Raw genomic sequence first — 22,643 nt, 5'->3', positions numbered from 1 at the left:
GGGACGGGTAAATCTGGAAGATGGATGATGGATGGTGAATGGATGTTGCGGAGATGGGTAGATGGATGATGGACAAATGGATGTCGGATGGATTCAGGAAGGATACATGGATATGGGATGGATGGAGAGGTGGTGCATACACTGAAGATGGATGTATTGGGATAATGGATGTCAGATAGAAAATGGGTGGATGACACAGGCTGGATTTTGAATGGTTGGGTGGATATACATGGATCTATTGATGACGGATTCTAGGTGGATGTTAGATGGATGGATGATGAATGAATGGATAAGAGGCTGGGTACATGGGAGTTCCTGTCGTGGCTCAGTGGTTAACAAACGCGACTATCCATGAGGATGCAGGATCCCTGACCTTGCTCAGTGGGTTAAGGATCCAGGGTTGCCGTCAGCTGTGGTGTAAACTGCAGACACAGCGCAGATCTGGCATTGCTACAGCTCCGATTCGACCCCTAGCCTAGGAACCTCCATATGCTGCAGGTGCAGCCCTAAAAAGACCAAAAAAAAAAAAAAAAAAGTAGGATAGATGGTTGGAACCTGGGAACAACCTGACCTAAGCTGTATTCTTTCTTATCTCCAGTTCCAATCAAAGGCGCCTGAGGAGTCAGAACGAAGCAGAAGCCAAGACTCCCCGACTGACCAGAAGCAGGCAGACTCGGTAGTTGGATTATGGGTGTGGGCACACAGGGAGGGGACGTCAGGTTGGAGGTGGGCCGAGGTCCTCAGATGAGCTCCAGCATCATCCAGACCAAGGTTGGCTCTGCCTTGGGGTCCTTCAGAAGAAGGATTCCAGAAGAGCTGGGCAGCAAGGGCCACTTTTTGGCCTGGGAACCTGGGTAGGTGGATAATCCTGGGGTCAGAAGTCCAGGGCTCTGCTTTCAACTTGCTAGGATGCCCTGAAAAGGTCACTGCCCTTCCCTGGGCCAGTGGCAGTTTGGCCCTGATGTTCTCTGAAGGCAAGGTCCTTCTGGTTCTGGAGGGCTGGCCAGGCTGGGAGAAAGGGTAGGGTTTCCAGGAGCCGGAGCCAGAGGAACACCGAGGGGGTACGGAAGTCAGCTGGGCCTGGAGGCTCTCCAGGGTCCCGGGGCGGGGCGGGAGAGCTGTGTGCAAGGGTGGGACCCGCCGAGGCTGCCCTGAGGCCTGGCTGCAGCTGCAGCAGCTGCTCCGCCCCGCCCCTGCCCACGACCTGCCAAACAGACTGTTCTCATCACCCGCAGCCTCCAGAGAGGTGAGGTCAGAGCCGAGGGCCTGGGGCAGCGGGAGGCGGGGAGGAGACAGGGCTGTTTGAGGCTGAGCTCTCCTAATCCTGCTGTCCTGCTGTTCCCGCGAAGCCGGGTGTGATGGGGGGCGTCTGTCTGGCAGCCCAGAGCCCCGAAATCTGGCCCTGCTGCTAGTCAGAGCTGGGGGGATTCAGGGCAGATGGGGAAACAAGGGGCAGGACAGTTGTCCTAGATCACATGGCCGGTCGGTGGCGGTGGCTGGGCTCCAATTAGGACCCAGGGCTCAGGACTCCCAGCAACGCCGCTTCCCGGCTCTGCCCTGATTGCCAGCGTGGCCTCGCGCCGTAGAAGCAGCAACCTAAACTGCTTGGTGGGCCAGGTTTGCCATCTGGGAAATGGGAGAGGACAGGGGACTGGTCACTAAGCACCCTGCCAGCTCTCACAGGGACTCCGGCACCGTTGCTCTTCCTCTTTCTGGATTATTTCCTCATACTTCCTGGGGTCTGTGAACAAAGAGGAAATAGCAATGCAGGGGTCCCCCTCCAGTCATCATGAAATAGGCCGGCCCCAGCAACATAGAAAACCTCTCACTCCACCTCCGGGAAGCCTGGGTTGGACAGAATTGATAACTGCCTCCTTCATGCAGCATGCATGCAGGCAGGCAGGCATTCACAAACCCTCAGAGAGCACTTGTGCCTGGGTGTGGGCCAGAGGTGAACTGGAGCCCGGGCACAGCGCCCACGGTCTAGTGTCAGGGCTGTGATGGGGATGTAGTGACAGAGTGGGGACACTCCTCCCCTCAAAACCCCCTGGACCTGTGTTTTGATGCTTCATGTCCCATGTCCAGAGACTCTCTGGACTCTGGAGAGTTGGGACAGCTGAGCTCTGTCCTGCCTCTGCCAGTCACCTGCTATGTGACGTTGGGCAAATGCCTCTGCCGTACTGGGGTCTCAGTTTCCCCAACAAGGACGACTCCAAAGGGGGTGCGCCTGGGGGCTCTGCTGGGTGTGGCTGTAGACGTCAGTGACTCCTTCACAAAGGTGAGGAGAGAGGTGGATGAGGGACCCCGGGGTTAGGAGGTCCATGGGTGAGCCCTTGGCTCCCATGGTTGTTGGGATAAGAAAGAGGGGCCCAGAGTTTCTCCATCTTTAGACATTTCAAGAGCAGCTGGAAGTATGTAGTTATAGACTAAACCTCTTGATTATTTAATACTGGAACGTGATGCAAATAATCTGAAAACCCCATGCGGGCTGAACACACATTTGTGGTCCCCACGCCCCTCCTGCTCATCCCCAGGGGTGCCGAGCCCCAGGAGAGCTGTCGGCCGACACCACGCAGTGTGGACAAGAAAGATGGGGACCCAGGGCCTTTGAGGTGGGCATGGCAGCACGGGAAGGGGTGGCTGTCGTCAGAGACTCCCCCATCCCATCAAAGAGACTTGGGGACCAACACTGGACCCTGTTTGACAGGCAGACAAGAGGCCAGCAGAGGGCAAGGCCGGGAGCCCACTCAAGGGCCGACTGGTGACCTCATGGCGGATGCCCGGGGACCGTCCCACGCTGTTCAATCCGTTCCTGCTGTCTCTGGGGGTCCTCAGGTGGCAAAGGGTAGGCTGGCTCCAGTGGGGCGGGAGGGGGGAGGGTGGGGAGAGGGGGGAGGGGAGGGAAGAGGCTGGTGTCAGTCAAAGAAGAGCGAGGCGGGGCCGAGAGAGCGCGGTTCGAGGCCCCCATGGTCTCTGAAGTGAGTGGGGTGTCTCACCTGCAGGACCAGGCTGGGGCCCTTTTCAGCTTTCAGGGTAAGGGTGATGGAATAATCCACGGAGCCAAAAGCTCCCAATCAGCAAACAGGCCAGGGGAGCCAGACTGGGGGAAGGGGGAGAGGGAAGGGGGCCGGTGAGGGGCTCCGGATTGCAGAGCGTGTCTCAGACCTGGGCCCAGGCCAGTTGCACAAACATCTGGCATTACGTAACCCATCGCCTGCCCAGAGAGGGCTGTAAACACTCAGGCCTCTGGTTCAGGGTTTCCTCCAGGGCAGAGAGGGGAGGCAGCTGTGACCTGCTCTCTCCTGCCCCCTCCACAATGGGAGGGAAGAGGCCCAGCCACCTCCAGGGGCCACAGGCAGGCTCGTGGGGTCTCTTCTCTCAGTGACAGGCTGACCGTTGTACTCTCATTGGCTTGGGGGCTGGTGCTCGGTGGGCAGGTGAAAGTATACCCATTCTACAGATGAAGGACTGAGACCCAGGGAGGTGAGGCTGACATGCCCAGGGTCGCCCAGCTAGGGTTTAGAGGAGCCAGCCTCTTGCTGATTTTCCTTATGCCTGGATAGAATGGCTGCAGTCAGATGCACCAAGCCGCAGCAGCCACATCTGCCTAATGGGGAAAAAAAATCTATGGAGCCGATCAGATCAGGTTGGCAGGAAGGGCTCAGAGAAATCAGGATGCACAGAGGCGTGATGGGGGGAGAGGTGGTGTCCAAACACTAACTTTTCCATCCATTTCTTTCTTTCTTTCTTTTTTTTTTTTTGTCTTTTTAGGGTCGCACTCACGGCATATGGAGGTTCCCAGGCTAGGGGTAGAATCGGAGCTACAGTTGCTGGCCTCCACCACAGCCACAGCAACGCGGGATCCTTAACCTTCTGAGCGAGGCCGGGGATCGAACCTGAATCCTCATGGATACCAGTCGGGTTCATTAACCACTGAGTCACGACGGGAACTCCCATCCACTCCATTTCTATATACTAATAATGAAAGCTCAGCAAGATAAATCAGAGCAACCATCCCCTTCATAATTTCCTCTCTGCTGCTCTTTGGGGGTTAAGGCACAAGGATAACCAGGCAAACGTGTGGCTATCTGGGCAGGAGGGTGGTATCTTGAAGCCATGGGCGGGAATTACCTTATCAGCATAACTAAAGGTCACTGCAACACAGTCGTTCCAGCGGGAGGGGGGCAGCTAAGTTCCTGGTTTGGGGGGGGGAGAGAAATGGGGAAATGGGCTCTGGGATGATATTGATGGTGATGATAGTCAGCATTTATTGTGCACCTACTATGTGCCCAGTTCTGTGTTCAGCACATGGCATCCCTGGCTGCATGGATTCCTCACCATTCAGTTCGTATTGTCCACTTATAGATGAAGAAAGGCAACTCACTTGTTCTGGGTCACACAAAAGGGAGAGCTAGGATTTGAACCCTGCTCTGGCTGACTTCACCACCCCCTCCACCTCCGTGCATCCTGATCTCCCTGAATCCTTCTTGCAGCCCCGAGAGTTCTGGTAGGTTTTCCCCATTAGACAGATGTGGCAACTGAGGCGCAATGAGTTTGTAGCTGTTCTCTTATCAGGGCAAGAGGCAAATCAGGAGCTGAGAGATGGAACTGCTGGTGGAGCCTCCCAGACAGTTGCTTAGAGCAGCTTCAAACATTTTTTGGGCTAGAGAGTGAAATTAGTCCCAGGTCAAGAGCCAGGAAGCCTGGGCTAGAGTTCTGTCCCTGCCCCTAACTTGTGTGACTTAGGGCCATTATCTCCCTTCTCTGAGCCTCCTATCATTATCCTCAATGGAGAAACGGTTTGAGAATGGATAATCCCAACGTTTGGTGGCTCTGTTTGATAAGTCACTTCTGGGTCCCCGAGGCTGTGTCATCTCTGTCCTACCAGGACAAGCTGTGGTAGAGAAGCTTTTGTGCATTCGTTCACTTGACCAGTGTTTACTAAGGACCTGATGTGGGCTGAGGCCCAGGGCTGGCCTGCAAGATAGAACAAAACCCACTCTGTGCCCGCCCACAAGGAACTCACAGTTTGTGCGGACACTGACATAGAACTGGTGAGAACACAGTGTGGCCATGGCTTGGGCTAGGAAGTGTCCAGAGGCCAGGAGCTCTGGGCAGGGAGCTTCTAAGTCTGTGCTGGGGGGCACTCTGGCTTCCTTTGGACTGCGATTTGAAGGGTGAGGAGGAATTTTCCAGGCAAACAAACATCTGGAGGGAAGGGAGGCAGAGGGTAAGTGTATGTGTGTGTGTGTATGCGCATGTTGGGGCATAAGAGGACAGGAAGGGAAGTATTCCAGACACAGCACAGAACACCTGGTGCAGTTAGGGAGGGACAGGGGACCTGGCTTATGCTGGGAACTCCCAGTGGTCCCCTGCTGTATATCCCATGTGTGTGGAGCGTGCATGTCTAATGATGGAGGCGAGCAGGCGGGGCCAGATGATAATGGACATTGACTGCCTGGCATAAGAATGTACCTATCAGCTTTGCAGAAGTGATGAAGAACTTGGAGCAGGGCAGTGGTCTGAGCACCATGTTGCAGGTACTACCCGGGGAGTCTCAGTGGCCAAGAAACCAGCAAGGAGGCTGGTGCTGTCAAAGAGCCCACACCACTGTGCCTAGGGCATTGGTGGTAGCTGAGGCCTTCTGTTTTGTTTTGTTTTCATTTTCTTTCTTTTGAGGGCCACACCTATGGCCTATGGGAGTTCCTGGGCTCGGGGTCCAATTGGAGCTGCAGCTGCTGGCCTATGCCACAGCCACAGCAATGCCGGGTCCTTTAACCCTCTATGTGAGGCCAGGGATCACACACACCCACATCCTCTTGCATACGAGTTGGGGTCTTAACCTGCTGAGCCACGACAGGAACTCCTGAGGTCCTCTGTTTACTCTCCCAAGGACCAAATGCCTGAGGGACATGCAGGGGTTAGGTGGGAACACAGCACAGGGATGCCAGCAGGTCAGTGTCTTAGAGAAGATGGATTTACCTTTGGCCTCGTTCCTCAGGGTGGAGGAGAGAATTCCAGGAGGAAATCTGGGAAAACTTAAGCTCCTTGAGCCTCTGAGGCCCTTGAATCTGTGACATGGGGATAGTAATTACAATCATGGGAGCAATAGTTCTTGAACCCCAAACTGAGAAGGCAGAATCATTGAAATGGTAGTTATTCCAAGCTCCCCACCTCCCTAACTAAGGATCTCTAACTAGGGATCCAGGTGTTGTAGGTGCGTGACTGAAATTAACACTTAATCCTTACAGCAGCCATGTGAGATAATAGCATTATCCCGTTTTACAGAGGGCAGAGTTGAGGCACAGAGAGGTTAAGTACCTTGCTTAATGTAACACAGGGCTTGAATCACAATGCCTCATAAACCACCCCATGCATTTAGCAACTTACTCCACCACAGTCCCTCCTCAGCCGCAGGCTTAGATCAGCTGTGGGCAAAAGGCTTCCTACAAACCACCAAGTGCACTGGGAAAGTGAGAAAAGGGTGTAGTTCACACTCGAGAACCCCAAGTGAGGTTCTTTTTTGGGGGGGGGGGCTTTTTAAGGCCACACCCGGGGCCTGTGGAAGTTCTCAGGCTAGGGATCAAATCGGCATTGCTGCTTCTGGCCTAGGCCTGGGCCACAGCCAGGGCAAGGCCAATTCAAGCCGAATCTGCAACTTGGGCAACCCGGATCCTTAACCCGCTGAGCAAGGGCAGGGATCAAACTCACATCCTCATGGATACTAGTCGGGTTCCTTACCGCTGAGCCACAACAGGAACTCCCCAAGCAAGGTTCTTAAACCCAGAAAGACCCCCATGAGGAGGAGTTATTTAGGGAAAGAATCACAATCACAGAACTCACTTGTGCTAGGAATCACGTCTCTTCTTACTGTGCGACTTTGGGCAAGGGGGCTTACCTCTCTGAGCCTCCGTTTTCTCATTAGTAAAATGGGGACAGGGATATCCCTCTGTCAGGTCTGCGGTAAGGACGAAAGTCGATGACATAAGTAACGAGTGGGGCTCTCGAGTGGGACCCGCTAAGTTGGTAGCACTGAGGCTTTCCCCATGTTGCCATCAAACGGAGGCGCCGAGCCCCAGTGGACCCCTAACTCCTTCCGGCGGCTGGGGCCCGGGCGGGGAGCCATGGCTGGGTGAGGAGATGCCACACCCGGCTGCCCCCACCCCGCACTCCTGCGCCGTGACCCGACGGAGTCACCTGCACACTGGGCCCTTCCTTCCGCCCAGCTCGCCCGCGGCCAGAGCCGGGCTCGCCCTCCCTTCCCTCCGCCCCCATCCGCCTGCGGGGACCGCCCCCGCTCCCCCCTGTCCCGTCGGGGAAGACCCCGCCCCCTGGCCCCTTCTGCGCTCCCATTGGCCGGCCCACGGACCCCGCCGCTGTTTGTCCCGGCTTCCCCGCCGCCCATTGGCCCGCCCGGGTCCTCCCAGGAAGTTTGAAAAAAAAAAAAAGTTTTATGGGCGGATGGAAGGGGCCGGGGCAACGCCGGGGAAGGGAAGGGCCGGAGGAGCGGCGGCGGGCAGCCGAGAGGGGCGGCGGCGGAGGCGGCGGCGGGATTCCCGCGCCGCTGAGCCCGGCCCGAGAGCCCTTTCCACCTTCCTGCCTCCTGCTCCCGCCGCCCCGGGGTGCCGCCATGACGGTGAGTGCCCCCTCCCCAGGGGCAGCCCCTCTGTGCCCCAGGCCGGGTGGAGAGTGACGGCCCGAGTCAGAGCCGAGCCGCTCCCCTCCTGGGCAGCCCCCTCCTCACTTCCCTGAGGCGAGAGGAGGTCTCGGCCGGAAGACAGGGCCACCCCAGCGGCACCGGCCGGCCGTCCTGCCTCACCTTCCCCCGGCCTCCTCACTTTTCCCGGCCAAGAGCCCAGGCGGGCGACCCCGGTGGAAATGGGAACTCTCGGTCCCAGGCACCACCCCCTCACTTTTGCGGGACCAATCACGGGCAGATTCGGGGTGGCTCTTTCCCATCGCCCCTCCAACCCCCCTGAGTGAAAACCTGATCTGATTCTTCCAAATCGCCAGATCGGTAGGGTTCCAGGGCTCTGGAGGAGCGGAGATGGGCCTGGCCTGGGTCTGGGTCTCGCTGGGGGCTCCTGGTTCGGATGGGTCGCGCCGATCCGGGCTGGGAAGACTGTCCGCCCGTGTGGGCGCTGGCCGGAGGAGCTGGGTGGGTGAGAAGGGGCTACCCCGCCCCACCCTGTCCCAGCCCATTCAGGGATTTCTGAAGCAGCGGGATACCATGTTCTCCCGAGCTTGCCACTTCGTAGTGGCGCTGGAACCTTGGGTGGGGCAAATCCTCGATTGGGGGTGGGGAACATGATGGCCGGGATTTGTCTTTCTTTGGGGGATGAGCCATGCCCAAGCTCTTGCTATACTTGTGCCCTAACTAGCATATTGGGCCTCCCAGCTGAGTTCACTCTTATCCCCATTTCACAGCGGGATAAACTGAGGCTGGGGGACAGGCATTGGTGAGTTGCCAGAGGTTACCCTGAGGGTGAGGGAAGGAGTAGCCCTTTTCCAGGTCAGTCTGGCCTCTTGGCTGGGAAGTTCTGGAAGGGAGGGGCAGGACTGTTTCTGGCAAGTGCTTTCCGGAGGCTCTGACAGCCTGGTGAGGAGGGTAGGGGGAGTTGAGCAGGGGGTGTGTGTGTGCTGCCACGAGTCTCTTTTCTTCCACCGAGTGGAGACCCTGAGGAGGAATGGGCTGGGCCGATGGGGTGTGTGGTTCTGGAAGGGCCCCTGCCCCCGTGAGTGTGATGACCTGGTCACTGCCTGGACTTCCTCAGCCTCTGCACATCCTGCCACCTCTCTGCTGGCCCTTCCTGTCGTCAGCAGCCTCCCCTTCCCAGTCAGGGAGTAGAGAGGGATATGGGGGGAGGAGCTGAGTCAGTGTCCTGCCCCCACCCCCCAACTCTGCCCCCCCAGGCCAGTGGGAGGTGGCTGCATTGCCAACTGGGTGCCTGCCAGGCTCTGAACTGGGTGCTTTCACGTCACCAGATTAGATCCTTGAAGGTTGCTGGTAAGTCCCCATCTAACAGACGAGGACACTGAGGAGTAGAGAGGTGAAGTAACAGGTGACAAAGCTGGGCCGTGGCTGGGCCAGAATTTGTCACCATCTCTGTCCCAGTTCTCTCTCAGGATGAGATAGGATGTGCACACAGTTGCCTTTCCTGGGGAGCACATGCCGAACAAGGTGAGGCTGCTCCGAGTGTGCTACAAGCGTGTCCTTGCTGGTAGGAGGGGACTTCCAGAGGGACGTGTCCTCCCCGGACCGTAAGACTGGGTCAGGTAGAGGTGGACCATGCTGGGGGCCAGTGTGGACAAAGGCTGGTGGCCGTGTTTGGGAAACTGAATGGTGAGAACAGAAAAGGGGCCTGGGGAGGAGGGTCTCCAAGGCCAGGAGGAGTTCCTGTTGTGGCTCAGCTGGTGAAGAACCCGACTAGCATCTGTGAGGACGCGGGTTCGATCCCTGGTCTTGCTCAGCAGATTCAGGATCTGTCATTGCCATGAGCTGCAGCCCTAATGAGACCCCCTAGCCTGGGAACTTCCCTATACTGCAGGTGTGGCCCTAAAAAGAAAAAAAAAAAAAATCAAAAGCCAGGAAAAGCAGCTTGGGCTTTGGTTAGGAGCACTGGGGAGCCATGAAAGGTTTTGGAGCAGAGAGGAGGTGCCCGATCATCTCCGACAGTATTTGGCAGGTTCATCCTGGCCCTTTCTAGACCTGAGCCTGCTCTAGGCTAGCCTCCTTCCTTCTTCTTCTTCACATGCTTTTCCCCTTCCCTGGCCCCATCTCCCCAACCTCAGGAATCTGTACGAGCAAGTGGCAAAGGTGCTGCAAAGAGTAAATGCTTGGAGGCTTCGGGAAGCCGGGCCTGGAGTCAGGATCTGCCCCACCTCCTTTTGCCTTAGCCGGCTGCAGCCTTGCCCCTGGAGCTTCATTCCCCAGCCGCTGCCTGGCATCAAATTATATACCTGCTCACTTGTTTATTGTCTGTCTCTGTCCTGAGTTCCACCAGGGCAGGAACCACCCCTCTTGCTCACGGCTGATTTCTTGGTGTAGGACAGTGCCTGGTTCCAAAAAAAGAGAAAGAAAAAGAAAAAGAAAAAAAAATCCCCAAAAATGAAGGAAAGAAAGAAAGGAGAAGGGAGTTCCTGTTGTGGCTCAGTGGTTATGAACCTGACTAGTATCTGTGGGGTTGCAGGTTTGACCCCTGGCCCTGCTCAGTGGGTTAAGGATCCAGGGCTGCCATCTGTGGTGTAGGTCACAGATGAGGCTTGGATCTGGTGTGGCTGTGGCTGTGGCTGTGGCCAGCAACAGCAGCTCCAATTCCACCCCTAGCCTGGGAACCTCCAGAGGCCGCTGGAAAGAAAAGAGAGAGGGAGGGAGGAAGGAAGAGAAAGCAAGAGAAAAAGAAAATTTTTACAGATGCTCCTCCTGAGTCCTGGGGAGTGGATCCTGGGGGGTGAACAGCTTATGTCCCCCACTGAGTTACTTCTAGTCTAGCCTATGAGGGTAAGACATGGCTTCAGGATGGTCACTGATGCAGCAGAGGTCGTGGGAGGTTGTTTGGGGTGGTGTGTGCTGTGTACTGGGAAGGGAGCCTCAGAGGTGGCGGTGAAGCTGGGTCTTTTTTTTTTTTTTTTTTTTTGCTTTTTAGGGCCGCACCCACGGCATATGGAGGTTCCCAGGCTAGGGGTCAAGTTGGAGCTACAGCTGCCGGCCTACACCACAGCCACAGCAGCACAGGATCTGAGCCACATCCGTGACCTACACCACAGCTCACAGCAACGCCAGATCCCTAACGCACTGAGCAAGGCCAGGGATCAAACCCACAACCTCATGGTTCCTAGTCAGGTTCTTTTCCACTGCGCCACGATGGGAACTCCGAAGCTGGGTCTTCAGGCATGAGAAGGGGTTTGCCTGCGTTCGCCTGGTCAGAGGAGAAGGAGGAGGCCTGGTGTTTCAAGCAGAGGACACTGGCGTGCGTGGAGGGCCCCGGGTCCTGATGTGTTAGGAATCAGCGAGGGTATGTGGTGACATAAACACGAGCCCCTAAGCTGCCAGGCGGAGGCTTTTGTGCCATATCCTAAGGCGGCTGGACCTTGTTCTGGAGCCTTCCCTGGAGATCTGAAGCAGGCTTGTGCCACTAGGCCTTTTTGAGTGGGTCCCCCCACCAGAGTGGGCTCACAGGAGGCTGTGTCGATGGTCCAGTCGGGTGGGAGGCGGTGCTGACCTGTGGCCAAAGGGCAGAGGGCCCGCTGTGAGTCCTCGGTCCTCCGGAAGGGAACAAAGAAAGGGAGCTTCATGCAGGTGGAAGCAAGGTGCCTGGGCCGGAGGAGCCACCTGTGAAGGTGCAGCGGGAGAGATTTATTTTATCAGAACTCTGACCCGCAGGACCCCCTCCCCCCAACAGCACGTTTAAAAACTCACATTGGGAATTCCTGTTGTGGCTCAGCGGGATTAAGAACCCAAATAGTGTCCATGAGGATGTGGGTTCGCTCCCTGGCCTTGCTCAGTAGGTTAAGGATCCAGTGTTGCCCTGAGCCATGGTATAGGTCGCAGGTGTGGCTTGGATCCTGTGTTGCTGTGGCTGTGGTGTAGGCCGGCATCTGTAGCTCCAACTCGACCCCTAGTCTGGGAACTTCCATATGCCTTTAGGTGTGGCCCTAAAAAGAAAAAAGAAAACAAACAAACAAAGAAAAAACAACCTCACATTGGCAGCCTCCTCTCCTCAAGGTCAGGGTGCCATCTCATGCCTGACATAGCGTGCAGGTGTGTGTGTGTGTTTGTGTGTGTGTGTGTGTGTGTACCGCCGTCTGCGTGGGCAGCCCATTCAGTTCTCTCACAGAACTTGGGGGAGGGCAGGACCCCTCCCCCATCGTTTGCCGCATCAGGCAGCCTGGCTCAGGAAGGGGATGTGACTTAGGAAGGTCACCACGACCCCACTTCCCAGGCAGCCTTTGGGGTCCCAGCCTGTCATTCCCACTGAGAAGCCCCTCCTCAGCCTCCGGAAGCCTGCGGCTGATCTAGCCCGGGCTCAGCTCGGTCCGATGGGCGGGTCATCTGCTCGTCCTTGCCGGGGGGCTCTCCCCACGTCCTCTCCCCAGATCTGCACAGTGATGCCAGCTCCACAGTCCATCCCAGAAACCCTGGCTCCTCAGCGCCAGGAAGTGGGAGTGGGGATGCCCCCAAACCACAGGAATTTAGATCAGGGAGCTGGAGGGGGTAGATATTTATTCCTGCTGCCAGGCCCTGGGGTCACAGGTGGTCCCCATGTGCAGTGGACCCCGGTGACTTGGTGGCCCTGAGTGTGGCTACCGGTCTTCAGTCTTAGCTTTGGAGCTGCCCTGAGTAGCTTGCGGCAGATGTGGGCAAGGGGGCAGTGAAGAGCAGAGAGCAGACAGGGCGAACGCAGCCCAGGCTTTCCCAGGTCTGAGCAGAGCCCATGTCCCTTCTCTCAGGTCTGCAGGGAGGGGCTACGGTGCAGGAGTAGGGCGGCCATCCAGCTGAGATCCAGGGGCCCTGGCCCCAAGGCCGTGGCTGGGGATGGCTGGGGATGCCCAGGCTGCTGGCGCTAGCCCCTCTCAGGACTCTTCCTCCACCTGCAGAAGTGGAGAATGGGGCTCCCTGGGTGGAAGGCAGATCGGGGGAGGTGGCCAGGTCAGGTGGCTCCGGTTTCCAGGTTTCCAGCTGCACGTTGTCACCACTGCCACTGCCACCACCACTGCCCACCCCACTGAGCCAGGCTACCCACTCCCTCCACGCAACCAGACACCTTGGCCTGGTGAGGCTGTGATGCAGGCGCTGATAGGTGGGCTCAGAGCCATGGCAACAGGTGGCTGCCTCCTCCCTGCCCGCCAGCCTGGTCCGCCCTGCTCTCCCCGCCAGTGGGCAGGAGCTGAGACTCTGCAGGGGGACCGGGACGTAGACAAGAGAGAGGTCTCCCCAGCAGGCCGGGAGGGTCTGTGACTGGTGCCCACCAGATAGTCCTGGCCAGAGAGGATGCCCAGATGAGCCACTTTGTCATCTAGGGCTAGGTGGCGGGGCCTAGCTCACGGGCCCCCGTGGAACATGCTCCAGCTGGGAGCCCCCAGACCCCGGAGCCGTGCCCCCCTGGGCAGCCCCCGCCAGGTAGGGCTTTGCCAGGACCGAGGTGCCATCTCCCTGGCCCTTCCAGAGATCTGGGGGAGACCAGAGGGTCTCTGACAGCAGCCTGGGCCTGGCTCCATCTCTCAGGGTCTCCAGGAGACCAGAGGAGGGCAGGGCTGGTTGGACCATGGGAGGTTCATGGGTTGGGGGTAGGTAGGAGCATTAAGGCATTTTCCTGGTGGGCCGCCGGGACCTCATCCGTGAAAGGACCTGGACAGTTGGCTCAGCCCTGCTGGTCTGGCCTGTTCTTGGAGCTACCCAAGGGTCCCTTTTTACAGGCAGGGGTCTCCGGGCCCCTCCGCCCCCCTTAGGTGGGGAAGCAGGCCGGTGGGAGGGGGGCTTGGAGGTGGGCCAGTCACCCAGCCTACCTCTGAGACATTGCCAGGTGTTTGGGAAGGGGCCAGGGCGGCCTCAGTGGCTGGGGTGGATTTGAGGGGCTCCCTGGGCCCTCAGCCCTCTCTCCTGGCTTCGCAGGACCTCAGTCTTAGAGGACTCGGGGGGCGGGATGGGCAGCCCCCTTCCCTCCCCAGGCTCCCTTGGATCGCACCAGCCTGACTCATCTGCCCCTTCTCCCCATAGCCCGATCTGCTCAACTTCAAGAAGGGATGGATGTCGATCTTGGACGAGCCTGGAGAGGTAGGAGGGCTGAAGCGGAGCGGGGGGAGTGGGGCTCGCTGCAGGGTCCTGGGGGCGGCCCCGTGGCTGAGTTTGGCTTCCCCGGGCCTGTCCAGCCTTCTGGAAAGCCTGGCTTCTGAGTGGAGGGGGATCCAAGGTGGGGGTGGGAAGGGGAACCCCAGGGGCGGGATGTTCCTTGTCCAGTTGGAAAGCAGGCCTTGGGCTGTGAGGGTGGGAGGGCAGGGCAGTCGTCTCCGCCTCTTGGAGACGTCTGCGGGATGTGAAGGTCACCAGGGTTGGTGGCCTCCTGCACCCCACCCCCTCCTCTCACTCACCAAGAGCCCCTTGGCCCTCCCACCTCTTGACGACCCTGGCTGGGTATCCAAGGGTCTGGGCTGGAAGGGTTTCCAGAGAGTGGCTGGCCTGAGGGCCCAGCCACGTAGCAACATCTTTAACCCTGCGGGTGGGGCTCAGGGTCCCTTTTTTGAGGTCGCACCAACCTGTGGCCCCGTGGGTCGAGTCACAGCTTGCTCTGGCCTCAGTGGCCTCATCTGTGAAATGGGCATGCTGGATGGTGATAGCTCTTTCCAGGGCGGATGCCAGGGTCACAGAGATCAAGCATGGAAAGGGTCCCGACAGCCCCCGGTGTGCGCTTGGGCCTCGGCTAATAACCCCTCCCTTTCTCTAACGTGTGCATCTTTAGACCCAGGAGGGACAGTCGCCTTTTACCGGCTGTACCCTTCTGGCTGCCAGGCTGGAGCTGGAGCTGGCATCCTGCCCACCCAGCCTGGGAGGGGACGTCTCCCCACCCGGGTCCTGCATGCGCCTGCGGCTTGGGTCTGCGTGCAGCCCGCATGCCGGGGACGGACTGGAGCCAAAGGGAATCTCATTGTGTTTCCTACTCACATGCCTGGTTCCGTACCCGCTGCCTGCTCGCCCGTCCTCTGGTGGCTGGGCTCCAGGCTCACACAAGGCCGGGCACTCTGCCAGTGACCCTTCCCAGCCTCCCCACCCGGGGTCTCTGGAGGGCAGAGATTATGGGCTCCACCCAGAACTGGCCGTTACTCATTCTCTTTCACAGAGTTTTGGAATGTTCCAGCTGGAAGGGCCCTGGGAGTTCAGCCAGCCCAACCCCTTGGTGCACAGACAGGAGACAGCCCCGCAAGGGCTTTGATCTCCTCCAAGCCCAGCAGCACCTTGGGCCAACCCAGGCCTGGACCTCGGGGTACCCAAGGCCCACGGAGTTCCATCCAGCTGCCGACTTGGGCAGTCAGACTCTGCCTGGAAGGGCATACTTGGCACAGGGCCCCTGCCCTACTTTACAGAGGGCCAGTTGTCCTGAGCAGAACTCGGCCTACTCAGGAAGGGCAGGGAGGGTCTGAGAGGACCGCCCTCTTAGAAAGATCCCCACCAACCCAGCGCCCAACCTTATGCCAAGAGCCGTGAGAGACATGCCGGGGGGCGGTGGGGGGGGGGGCGGTTAGGAACTTCTGACCTCACCACAAGGCTTAGGAACTTCTTATTGGCCCTCCTCTACAAGTCAGAAATCGGAAGCTCAGAGAGGGCAAGACACTTGACTAAAGACCCACAGCTTGAGGGAGTTCCTATTGTGGCTCAGGAGGTTATGAACCCAATTGGTATCCATGAGAATGCGAGTTCCATCCCTGGCCTTGCTCAGGGGGTTAGGGACCTGGCATTGCCATGAGCTGTGGTATAGGTCGCGGAGGCGGCTCAGATCTAATGTTGCTGTGGCTGTGGTGTAGGCCAGCAACTGTAGCTCCAATCCGACCCCTAGGTTAGGAACTTCCTTATGCCTCCGGTGTGGCCCTAAAAAGCAAAAAAAAAAAAAAATCACACAGCTCACAAGAGAGGCAGAAAAGCATCACCCTGGCACATCCTTGCAAACTTACCATCTTCCAGGGGAAAGAAATCTAAGTACTTGAAATGGCCAACAGTAGGGATAGGGCTTGGTGATGTGGGGGGAGCTCCAGGAAGACCAGGGACTGGGTGATAGGCACTGACCCAACCAGTGGGTGGATCTCGACTGGCATTCGGGTGAATGGCCAGAAGCCCAGAGGTGGGCTGAGCTTGGCACTTTAACATCAGGCTGATCTGATGCCCCCATTTCTCTCCTCTGTGTCCTGCACCCTAACCCGGGCAGGAGCAGAGAGAAGCATTGCGGAAAGGTGCCTGCATCATAAGTGTGCAGACAGCGTGTTCCCACGGCTGGACACGCATGTAACCAGCCAGCGCCCAGATGGGGGAGTAGAACGTGACCAGCTTCTCTGGGCCTCCTTCTCTGGGAAACTTGTCCTTGGCCGCGGAGGTGGCTGACCCAGGGGAGGTGCATGGAAAGACTTTTAGCAGTTCTGGTCCCTGACTTGCTGGGCGAATGACCTTACGCAGGTCACAACCCCTTCCTGGACTCCACTGGGCGGGATTTGCTCGCCGGACCCTTGGTGGTGATCTTGGCAGAAAGGACCAGGAAGCCTATGGAGGTGTCAACAAGTCAGAGACGGGCTTCTGGAAAGAAAGGGAGGGTGTGGTTACCGAGAAGCCGACCCATTTCGCAGATGCTGCCCCCGAGGCTCAGAGAGGAAATGGAGAAGCGAACCTCAAATGTGGATTTTGTGACTCTGCCCTGTCCCCTGCCCCTTAGCAGGGCAGGTGAGGGTGCCAGGCCCCTGCTGTGAGTAGAAGGGTTGACCTGGCAGCACCTAGGACACCCATGGACAGTGCACCCACATGGTCTCATTCCACCCCCCCAATTCGTCACCATCTCCTTCACAGTGGAAGAAGCACTGGTTTGTGCTGACTGATTCAAGCCTCAAGTACTACAGGGATTCCACTGCTGAGGAGGTGAGACAATGGGGTGGCTGGGGGATCCCCAGAAGGGGTTTGGGGGTCTGGGGGGGGTCACTGGAGTCCGTGGACCATTGTGAGCCTTCCTGCTGCAGGCGGATGAGCTGGATGGCGAGATCGACCTGCGCTCTTGCACCGATGTCACCGAGTTCGCCGTGCAGCGCAACTATGGCTTCCAGATCCACGTGAGGCTGCAGGCGGCTGGGGGCGGCATGCCCGGAGGGCCCCCTGGAGGAGGTGTTGGGGTGGGGCATGGCTCACCACACCGGCTCCTGTCACTCATTTACCCAGAGAGCCAGTCGGAAGCTCTGCGGCCAACACTTAGCATACCCAGGGCGATCCCAGATATGGTTGGCAGGGCGGTTTGAATGTCGGAGGGATCTTGGGGGCGATGGGGCTCTTGCAAGGCTGCTGGAGGGGAGGTTTGGCATCCCCCGCTTGCCTCCAGGCTCAAGACCTTAGATAGCCGCCTGGGAGGGGAGGGCGTCTCCCCGGGGTCCATAGTGGGAAGGGAGCAGTGGGGCTGGCCAGGTGGCAACCTACCTGTGGGCTGGACTTGCAGACCAAAGACGCTGTCTATACCCTGTCGGCCATGACCTCGGGCATCCGGAGGAACTGGATCGAGGCTCTGAGGAAGACTGTGCGTCCAACCTCAGCCCCAGATGTCACCAAGTATGTGCGGGCTGGACCGGGGCCTCGGGGGAAGCGCTTACCCCTGCGTCCCTGAGTGGGTTTCTGGCCCTGAGCTGAGGGCCTGGTGGCTGTACTTTTTGGGTCTCAGTTTCGCCACCAACAAACTCGGGAGAGGGAAGGGCAGTAAGTGCGCTTAAAACTCACCCACAAGGACATTGAGGATTTGGGGTTAACGTGTCCCCATATCGCAAAAGCGTTGGGAGAGGGCTCGACTCTGGAAAAGATGCCAGCCAGTCAAAGGTCCCCGTGTGATGGCTGATCATCTGTGCCTCAGGGGCTGTGTCTGGGCCTGTGTTAGGTGGAGGGATGGCCGTGTAGTCTGGGTGGGGAGCGCCCCCCCCCCCCGAGGTTGCTGTGGGTAAAGAGGCCAGAGGACCGGATGACCAGGTGGTAGAGTCCCCACAGAGCATGAACCCCAGATGCCCCCGGGCTGCTGGGTAGCAGGAACAGAAACCCAGTCGCTATCAAGGGGTGCTAAGTGCCAGCCCCCCTGCCTGGTCACACCCTAGCTGGTCACCCTTAGGCCAGTTGCTGTCCTGTCTGAGTTTCAGGTTCCTCATCTGTCACTCCAGGTGTCATGTGTGGATGGGCCTGGAGGCCCTGTGTAAACTCAGCTGCTGTGCAGCTGAACTGTGATTTAGTTTGTAGGCTCTGCTGCCGTAACAGAGAAATCCTAAACACAGGCTTAAACAAGAGGCAGGTTGATTTCTGGCTCCAAAACAGTCCAGTGTACAGCCCAGACCCTTAGCCCACAGCCATGACCCTGGCCCAGAGCACTGCTCACATTCTCATGGGGTCCTGGCCAGGAGCCAGGCTGGAGCATGCCGGGTCCTTTAAAGGGTATTACCTCTCACACGCGCTGGGCAGAGTGCAGTCACGTGGCCACGCATGGCTCCAAGGGATGCTTTCGTTTGGGGCTAGGCGGCCACATACCCGGTATTGCTATGGAAGAAGAGGGGCACTGCCACAGTTGTTAAAAGTCTCCAGGGCACCCAGGGGCCACCCTTCACCTCACCAGCAGTGACCCTGGGCATCTCCCATGTTCCATTGTGAGCCTCTCAAACCTGGGGCCTTGTCTCACACTTTTTTTTTTTAGGGCCACACCTGCGGCATATGGAGGTTCCCAGGCTAGGGGTCAGACTGGTGCTACAGCTACTGGCCTATACCACAGCCACAGCAATGCCAGATCTGAGCCATGTCTGCGACCTACACCACAGCTCACAGCAACACCAGACCCTTAAGCCATGGAGCGAGGCCAGGGATCGAACCTGCATCCTCATGGATACTAGTCGGGTTCGTACCCCGCTGAGCCACAACGGGAACTCCTCACACCGCCCTCTTAGCACTAATGCTTCAGTCCCCATTTGCAGAGGGCTTGCGGGTTGCTTTGCACATGTTCATTTGCTCCCCAAGTCCTCACATTCATCCCGCGAGCGGCATTGTTGTGCCAGATGACAATTGAGGTGACTGAGGTGCAAAGAGGGAGGCCTGGTACCCTTGTCCCTCTGCTGGGACGTGGTGGAGCTCCGATGGTTCCCAGGGTCTGTTAATGATGAAGCTCCAGTTCTAACCTGCTTTCTCCCTGGGGTCCGCCCCCCGGCCCTGGAGCACAGGTGGCACCCCGCAAGTGCTTGTTCACGGACCGAGCGGGCAAGGTCCCACCTGACATGGCTCTGCTGGCCCCCTAGGCTCTCGGACTGCAATAAGGAGAACACGCTGCAAGGCCACGGCACCCTGAAGGGCTCCCTGAAGGCGGGGGAGCAGCGGGTGGGCTCCGAGGTCATTGGCCGGGGCGGCCCCCGGAAGGCGGATGGGCAGCGGCAGTCGCTAGACTACGTGGAGCTCTCCCCGCTGACTCAGGGCTCCCCGCAGCGGGCCCGCACCCCGGCCCGCGCTCTCGACCGCCCGGCCAAGCAGGAGGAGCTGGAGCGGGACCTGGCCCAGCGCTCCGAGGAGCGACGCAAGTGGTTCGAGGCCACGGATGGCAGGGCCACGGAGACACCGGCCGGCGAGGGTCCGCGCCGGGGCCTGGGCGCCCCCCTGACCGAGGACCAGCAGAGCCGGCTGAGTGAGGAGATCGAGAAGAAGTGGCAGGAGCTGGAGAAGCTGCCCCTGCGGGAGAATAAGCGGGTGCCTCTCACTGCCCTGCTCAACCAAGGCCGTGGGGAGCGCCGAGGGCCCCCCGGCGACAGCCACGAGGCACTGGAGAAGGAGGTAGGTGGCCAGCTGGTTTCTAGGAGCCTCCTCACTCCACCAAGGCCTGTCCTATCCCTACAGTCACACTATGGCATTTGTCTTGCATACCTGCAGTGATGGGGAGCTCACCCCGATCCACCAACACCTCAGACTCCTGTGAACTGGAATCTTTCCTGGGCCTGGGGATTTTTTGTTTCATTTTGTTTTCCATCTTAGTTCTGTCCTCAGCGGCCACAGAGAAGGGAAGATGGAAGCGAAGAGGAGAGAGCCTTTATTGAACACCTCGTGCATACCAAGCCTGGGCCTCGGCCCTCATTACATTGGCTCATGTTAACCTCACGGTCCCATAGGGTTAGACCTCATCCCTGTTTCACTGATGGGAAACTGAGGCGCTGAGACGTTTCCCCCCACCTGCATTCATTCAGCAAATACCGGTGACCACGATGCCCTGTCTAGCCTTCTCTGGGCCGTAGCTCTCCTGGCTCGCTGACCTGGCCATCCAGGAAGTGGCTGGGACATCCCCCTTGTCCGCATCTCCACACCAGGACCACTTTCCCGTCTCAAACCCAAAGCCCCTCAAAGCCTCCCACCAGCTCCGTCCGGTTTCCAGGCCCTTGCTAACCTCACCTCCTCCCATAGGTCCAGTCCCTTCGAGCCCAGCTGGAGGCGTGGCGTCTCCAAGGGGAGGCTCCCCAAGGTGCACCCAAGTCCCAGGAGGACGGCCGCGTCCCCCCAGGCTACATCTCACAGGTAAGACTGAGGAGCGGCTTTAGGGGGGACGGGGGCAGGTTCCTGGTTGCCATGACTTGAGAAAACGGCTCACGTGGGGGGAGCCCTTGCTACGTGCCGGCATCCGTGCAAGGCATTTGACGTGCATCATCTCATTTCATCTCCCCAGTGGGTGGATGTGAGCGCTGTGCCCATTTTACAGACAAGGCCACTGAGCTATGAGAGGTTATGTGACTTGCCTGAGGTCAACCAGCCTGCAGATGTCAGAGGCGGGATTCGCTCAGGTCCGGCTGACTGCAGAGCCTGTGTGTGAGCCCCCGTGTGATCCTCTGTTCTCGCACCCCCCTGGGGAAGAGGGGGCCTAGGGGAGAGTGGGATCCCCAGGGGGCAGGCCCCTAGGAGTTGCTCCCTAAACACAGGGAAATCCTGCCCACGCCTGCCAGCCCCAGGCTCTGTGCAAGGCGGTCCCTGGGTCCTGGGAGCCTCCAGTGGCCCTCGGGGGACACACGGTCTGCTTAGGACAGTGGTCCTCAACCAGGGCTGATTTTGTTCCCCTGGGGACATCTGACGGGGTCCAGAGACACTTTCGCTGTCACAACCGGGACGACTAGCTCTCCAGAAGAAATACATGTGTGTACATTCACACACTTACACGTTAATTGTTAATTTTACTCATATTAAAGGATGCTTAGGGTGCAACTTACAAATGAAAAATACGTAATGCTTTTTATTGTGAATTCCATATAGCAAACTGATTTTTCTCAGAATGCTTTGATGGATTTTCCCGAAGGCTCGGGACCACAGCCCACCCACAAACAAAGCGTTGTTCTATCGTGAATGTTGGTTGGCATTTTGATTTGCGTGAACGCGTACGATGACAAGGCAGAAGTTGAAACTTTACTTGTTCGAGGTCATGAGCAAGTTCTTTGCTGAATGGGAGGAGTGTGTTCTGTTGAGACTGTTCCTTTAAGAATCCTTCTCAGGTTCTTGTTCTGTGTATACCGTGGCGATCATAGCTTGGGCTCGCCTTGAAGTTTGATCTGTGCTGTGAGCGTCATTAGCTTTTACTCATCGCTTGGTTACATCTGGACAATCAACAAAACAATAAAACCGTTTTGTCCGTTTGCCAATTGCCACGGTGTAAATGCTCCTGCGATGGCCGATGTCCTTGAACCTGGCGTTAGGAAGCTCTGTGTCTGCCGTCATGTAGCGTTTCCACCCCACAGATACAGAAGATGTATGACCTCGAAGCATAGCTGATAATAAAACGCAGTGATGTAATTAGGACGTGATGAATTTTGAGGATGACCTTTTTGTTTGTTTGTTGGATTGGTTGGGTTTTCTGCTTTTTGAGGACCATACCCGAGGCACATGGAAGTTCCCAGGCTCGGGGTCGAATTGGAGCTACAGTTGCTGGCCTACACCAAGCCACAGCAACTCAGGATCCAAGCTGTGTCTGCAGCCCATACCACGGCTCACGGCAGTGCCGGGTTCTTAACCCACTGAGCAAGGCCAGGGATCGAACCTGCGTCCTCATGGATGCTAGTCAGGTTCATTTCTGCCGCACCTCAGCTTTGTTTTTAATGTAACCATTATGTTTATATAATTTATAATAATGGCTGTGCTTAAAAACTGCCACAAAATTACGAAAAAATTGAGGAGTTCCCATTGCAGCTCAGTGGGTTAAGAACCTGACATAGCATCTGTGAGCATGTAGGTTCGATCCCTAGCCTCGCTCAGTGGGTCAAAGATCCGCTATTGCTGCAAGCTTCAGCATTAAGTCACAGATGCAGCTTAGCTCACTCAGGCCTCAGCTACAGCTCAGATTCGACCCCTAGCCTGGGAACTTCCATGTGCTATGGGTGTGGCCCTAAAAAGACCAAAAAAATTGGAGTTCCTGTCGTGGCACAGTAGTTAACGAATCCGACTAGGAACCATGAGGTTGCGGGTTCAATCCCTGGCCTTTCTCAGTGGGTTAAGGATCCAGCGTTGCCATGAGCTGTGGTGTAGGTCGCAGACGCAGCTCGGATCCCGCGTTGCTGTGGCTCTGGCGTAGGCCGGTGGCTACAGCTCCGATTCGACCCCTAGCCTGGGAACCTCCATGTGCCATGGGTGTGGCCCTAGAAAAGGTAAAAAGACAAAAAAAAATTACTAAAAGTTTGAAAACCAACTGCTTCCACCTAGCATACTCTTGTCTGAAGTAAAAAAGAATGCTAGGATCCCAGGCTCTGCACAAGGGGCCTTCTAGAAATTCCAGGGGCTTCGGAGATCTCAGGAAGCCTTCCTGGGGTGGCACTGAGCCGGGCATGGCCTTGATGGGGCATGGGCTGCTGCAGGAGGCAGAGGGCCAGTGGGTGCTTATTGTGGAGCCCCTGCTGCCACGCCAAGGAGCTGGGTTCGCATTCCGCAC

At 57.8% G+C, this 22,643-nt stretch overlaps 1 protein-coding gene across 6 annotated transcripts in view; it reads left to right on the top strand.

Annotated features, from left to right (window-relative positions):
- The window catches only part of TRIOBP (TRIO and F-actin binding protein), a 61,158-nt gene that overhangs the window by 24,419 nt on the left and 14,096 nt on the right, over window positions 1–22,643 (top strand). The window contains exons 7-14 of one of the 6 annotated variants that reach the window (XM_047786318.1): window positions 599–676; window positions 2,708–2,845; window positions 13,718–13,774; window positions 16,544–16,612; window positions 16,711–16,800; window positions 17,178–17,287; window positions 18,997–19,522; window positions 20,144–20,254. In XM_047786318.1, coding sequence (XP_047642274.1) covers window positions 599–676; window positions 2,708–2,845; window positions 13,718–13,774; window positions 16,544–16,612; window positions 16,711–16,800; window positions 17,178–17,287; window positions 18,997–19,522; window positions 20,144–20,254 — 1,179 coding nt within the window. The other 5 variants (XM_047786314.1, XM_047786319.1, XM_047786313.1 and 2 more) reach the window with 5 other exon arrangements.

The sequence above is a fragment of the Phacochoerus africanus genome, chromosome 7 (genome assembly GCF_016906955.1).
Source record: "Phacochoerus africanus isolate WHEZ1 chromosome 7, ROS_Pafr_v1, whole genome shotgun sequence".
Taxonomy (NCBI): Eukaryota; Metazoa; Chordata; class Mammalia; order Artiodactyla; family Suidae; genus Phacochoerus; species Phacochoerus africanus.
This window is presented reverse-complemented; position numbering and strand designations above follow the sequence as displayed.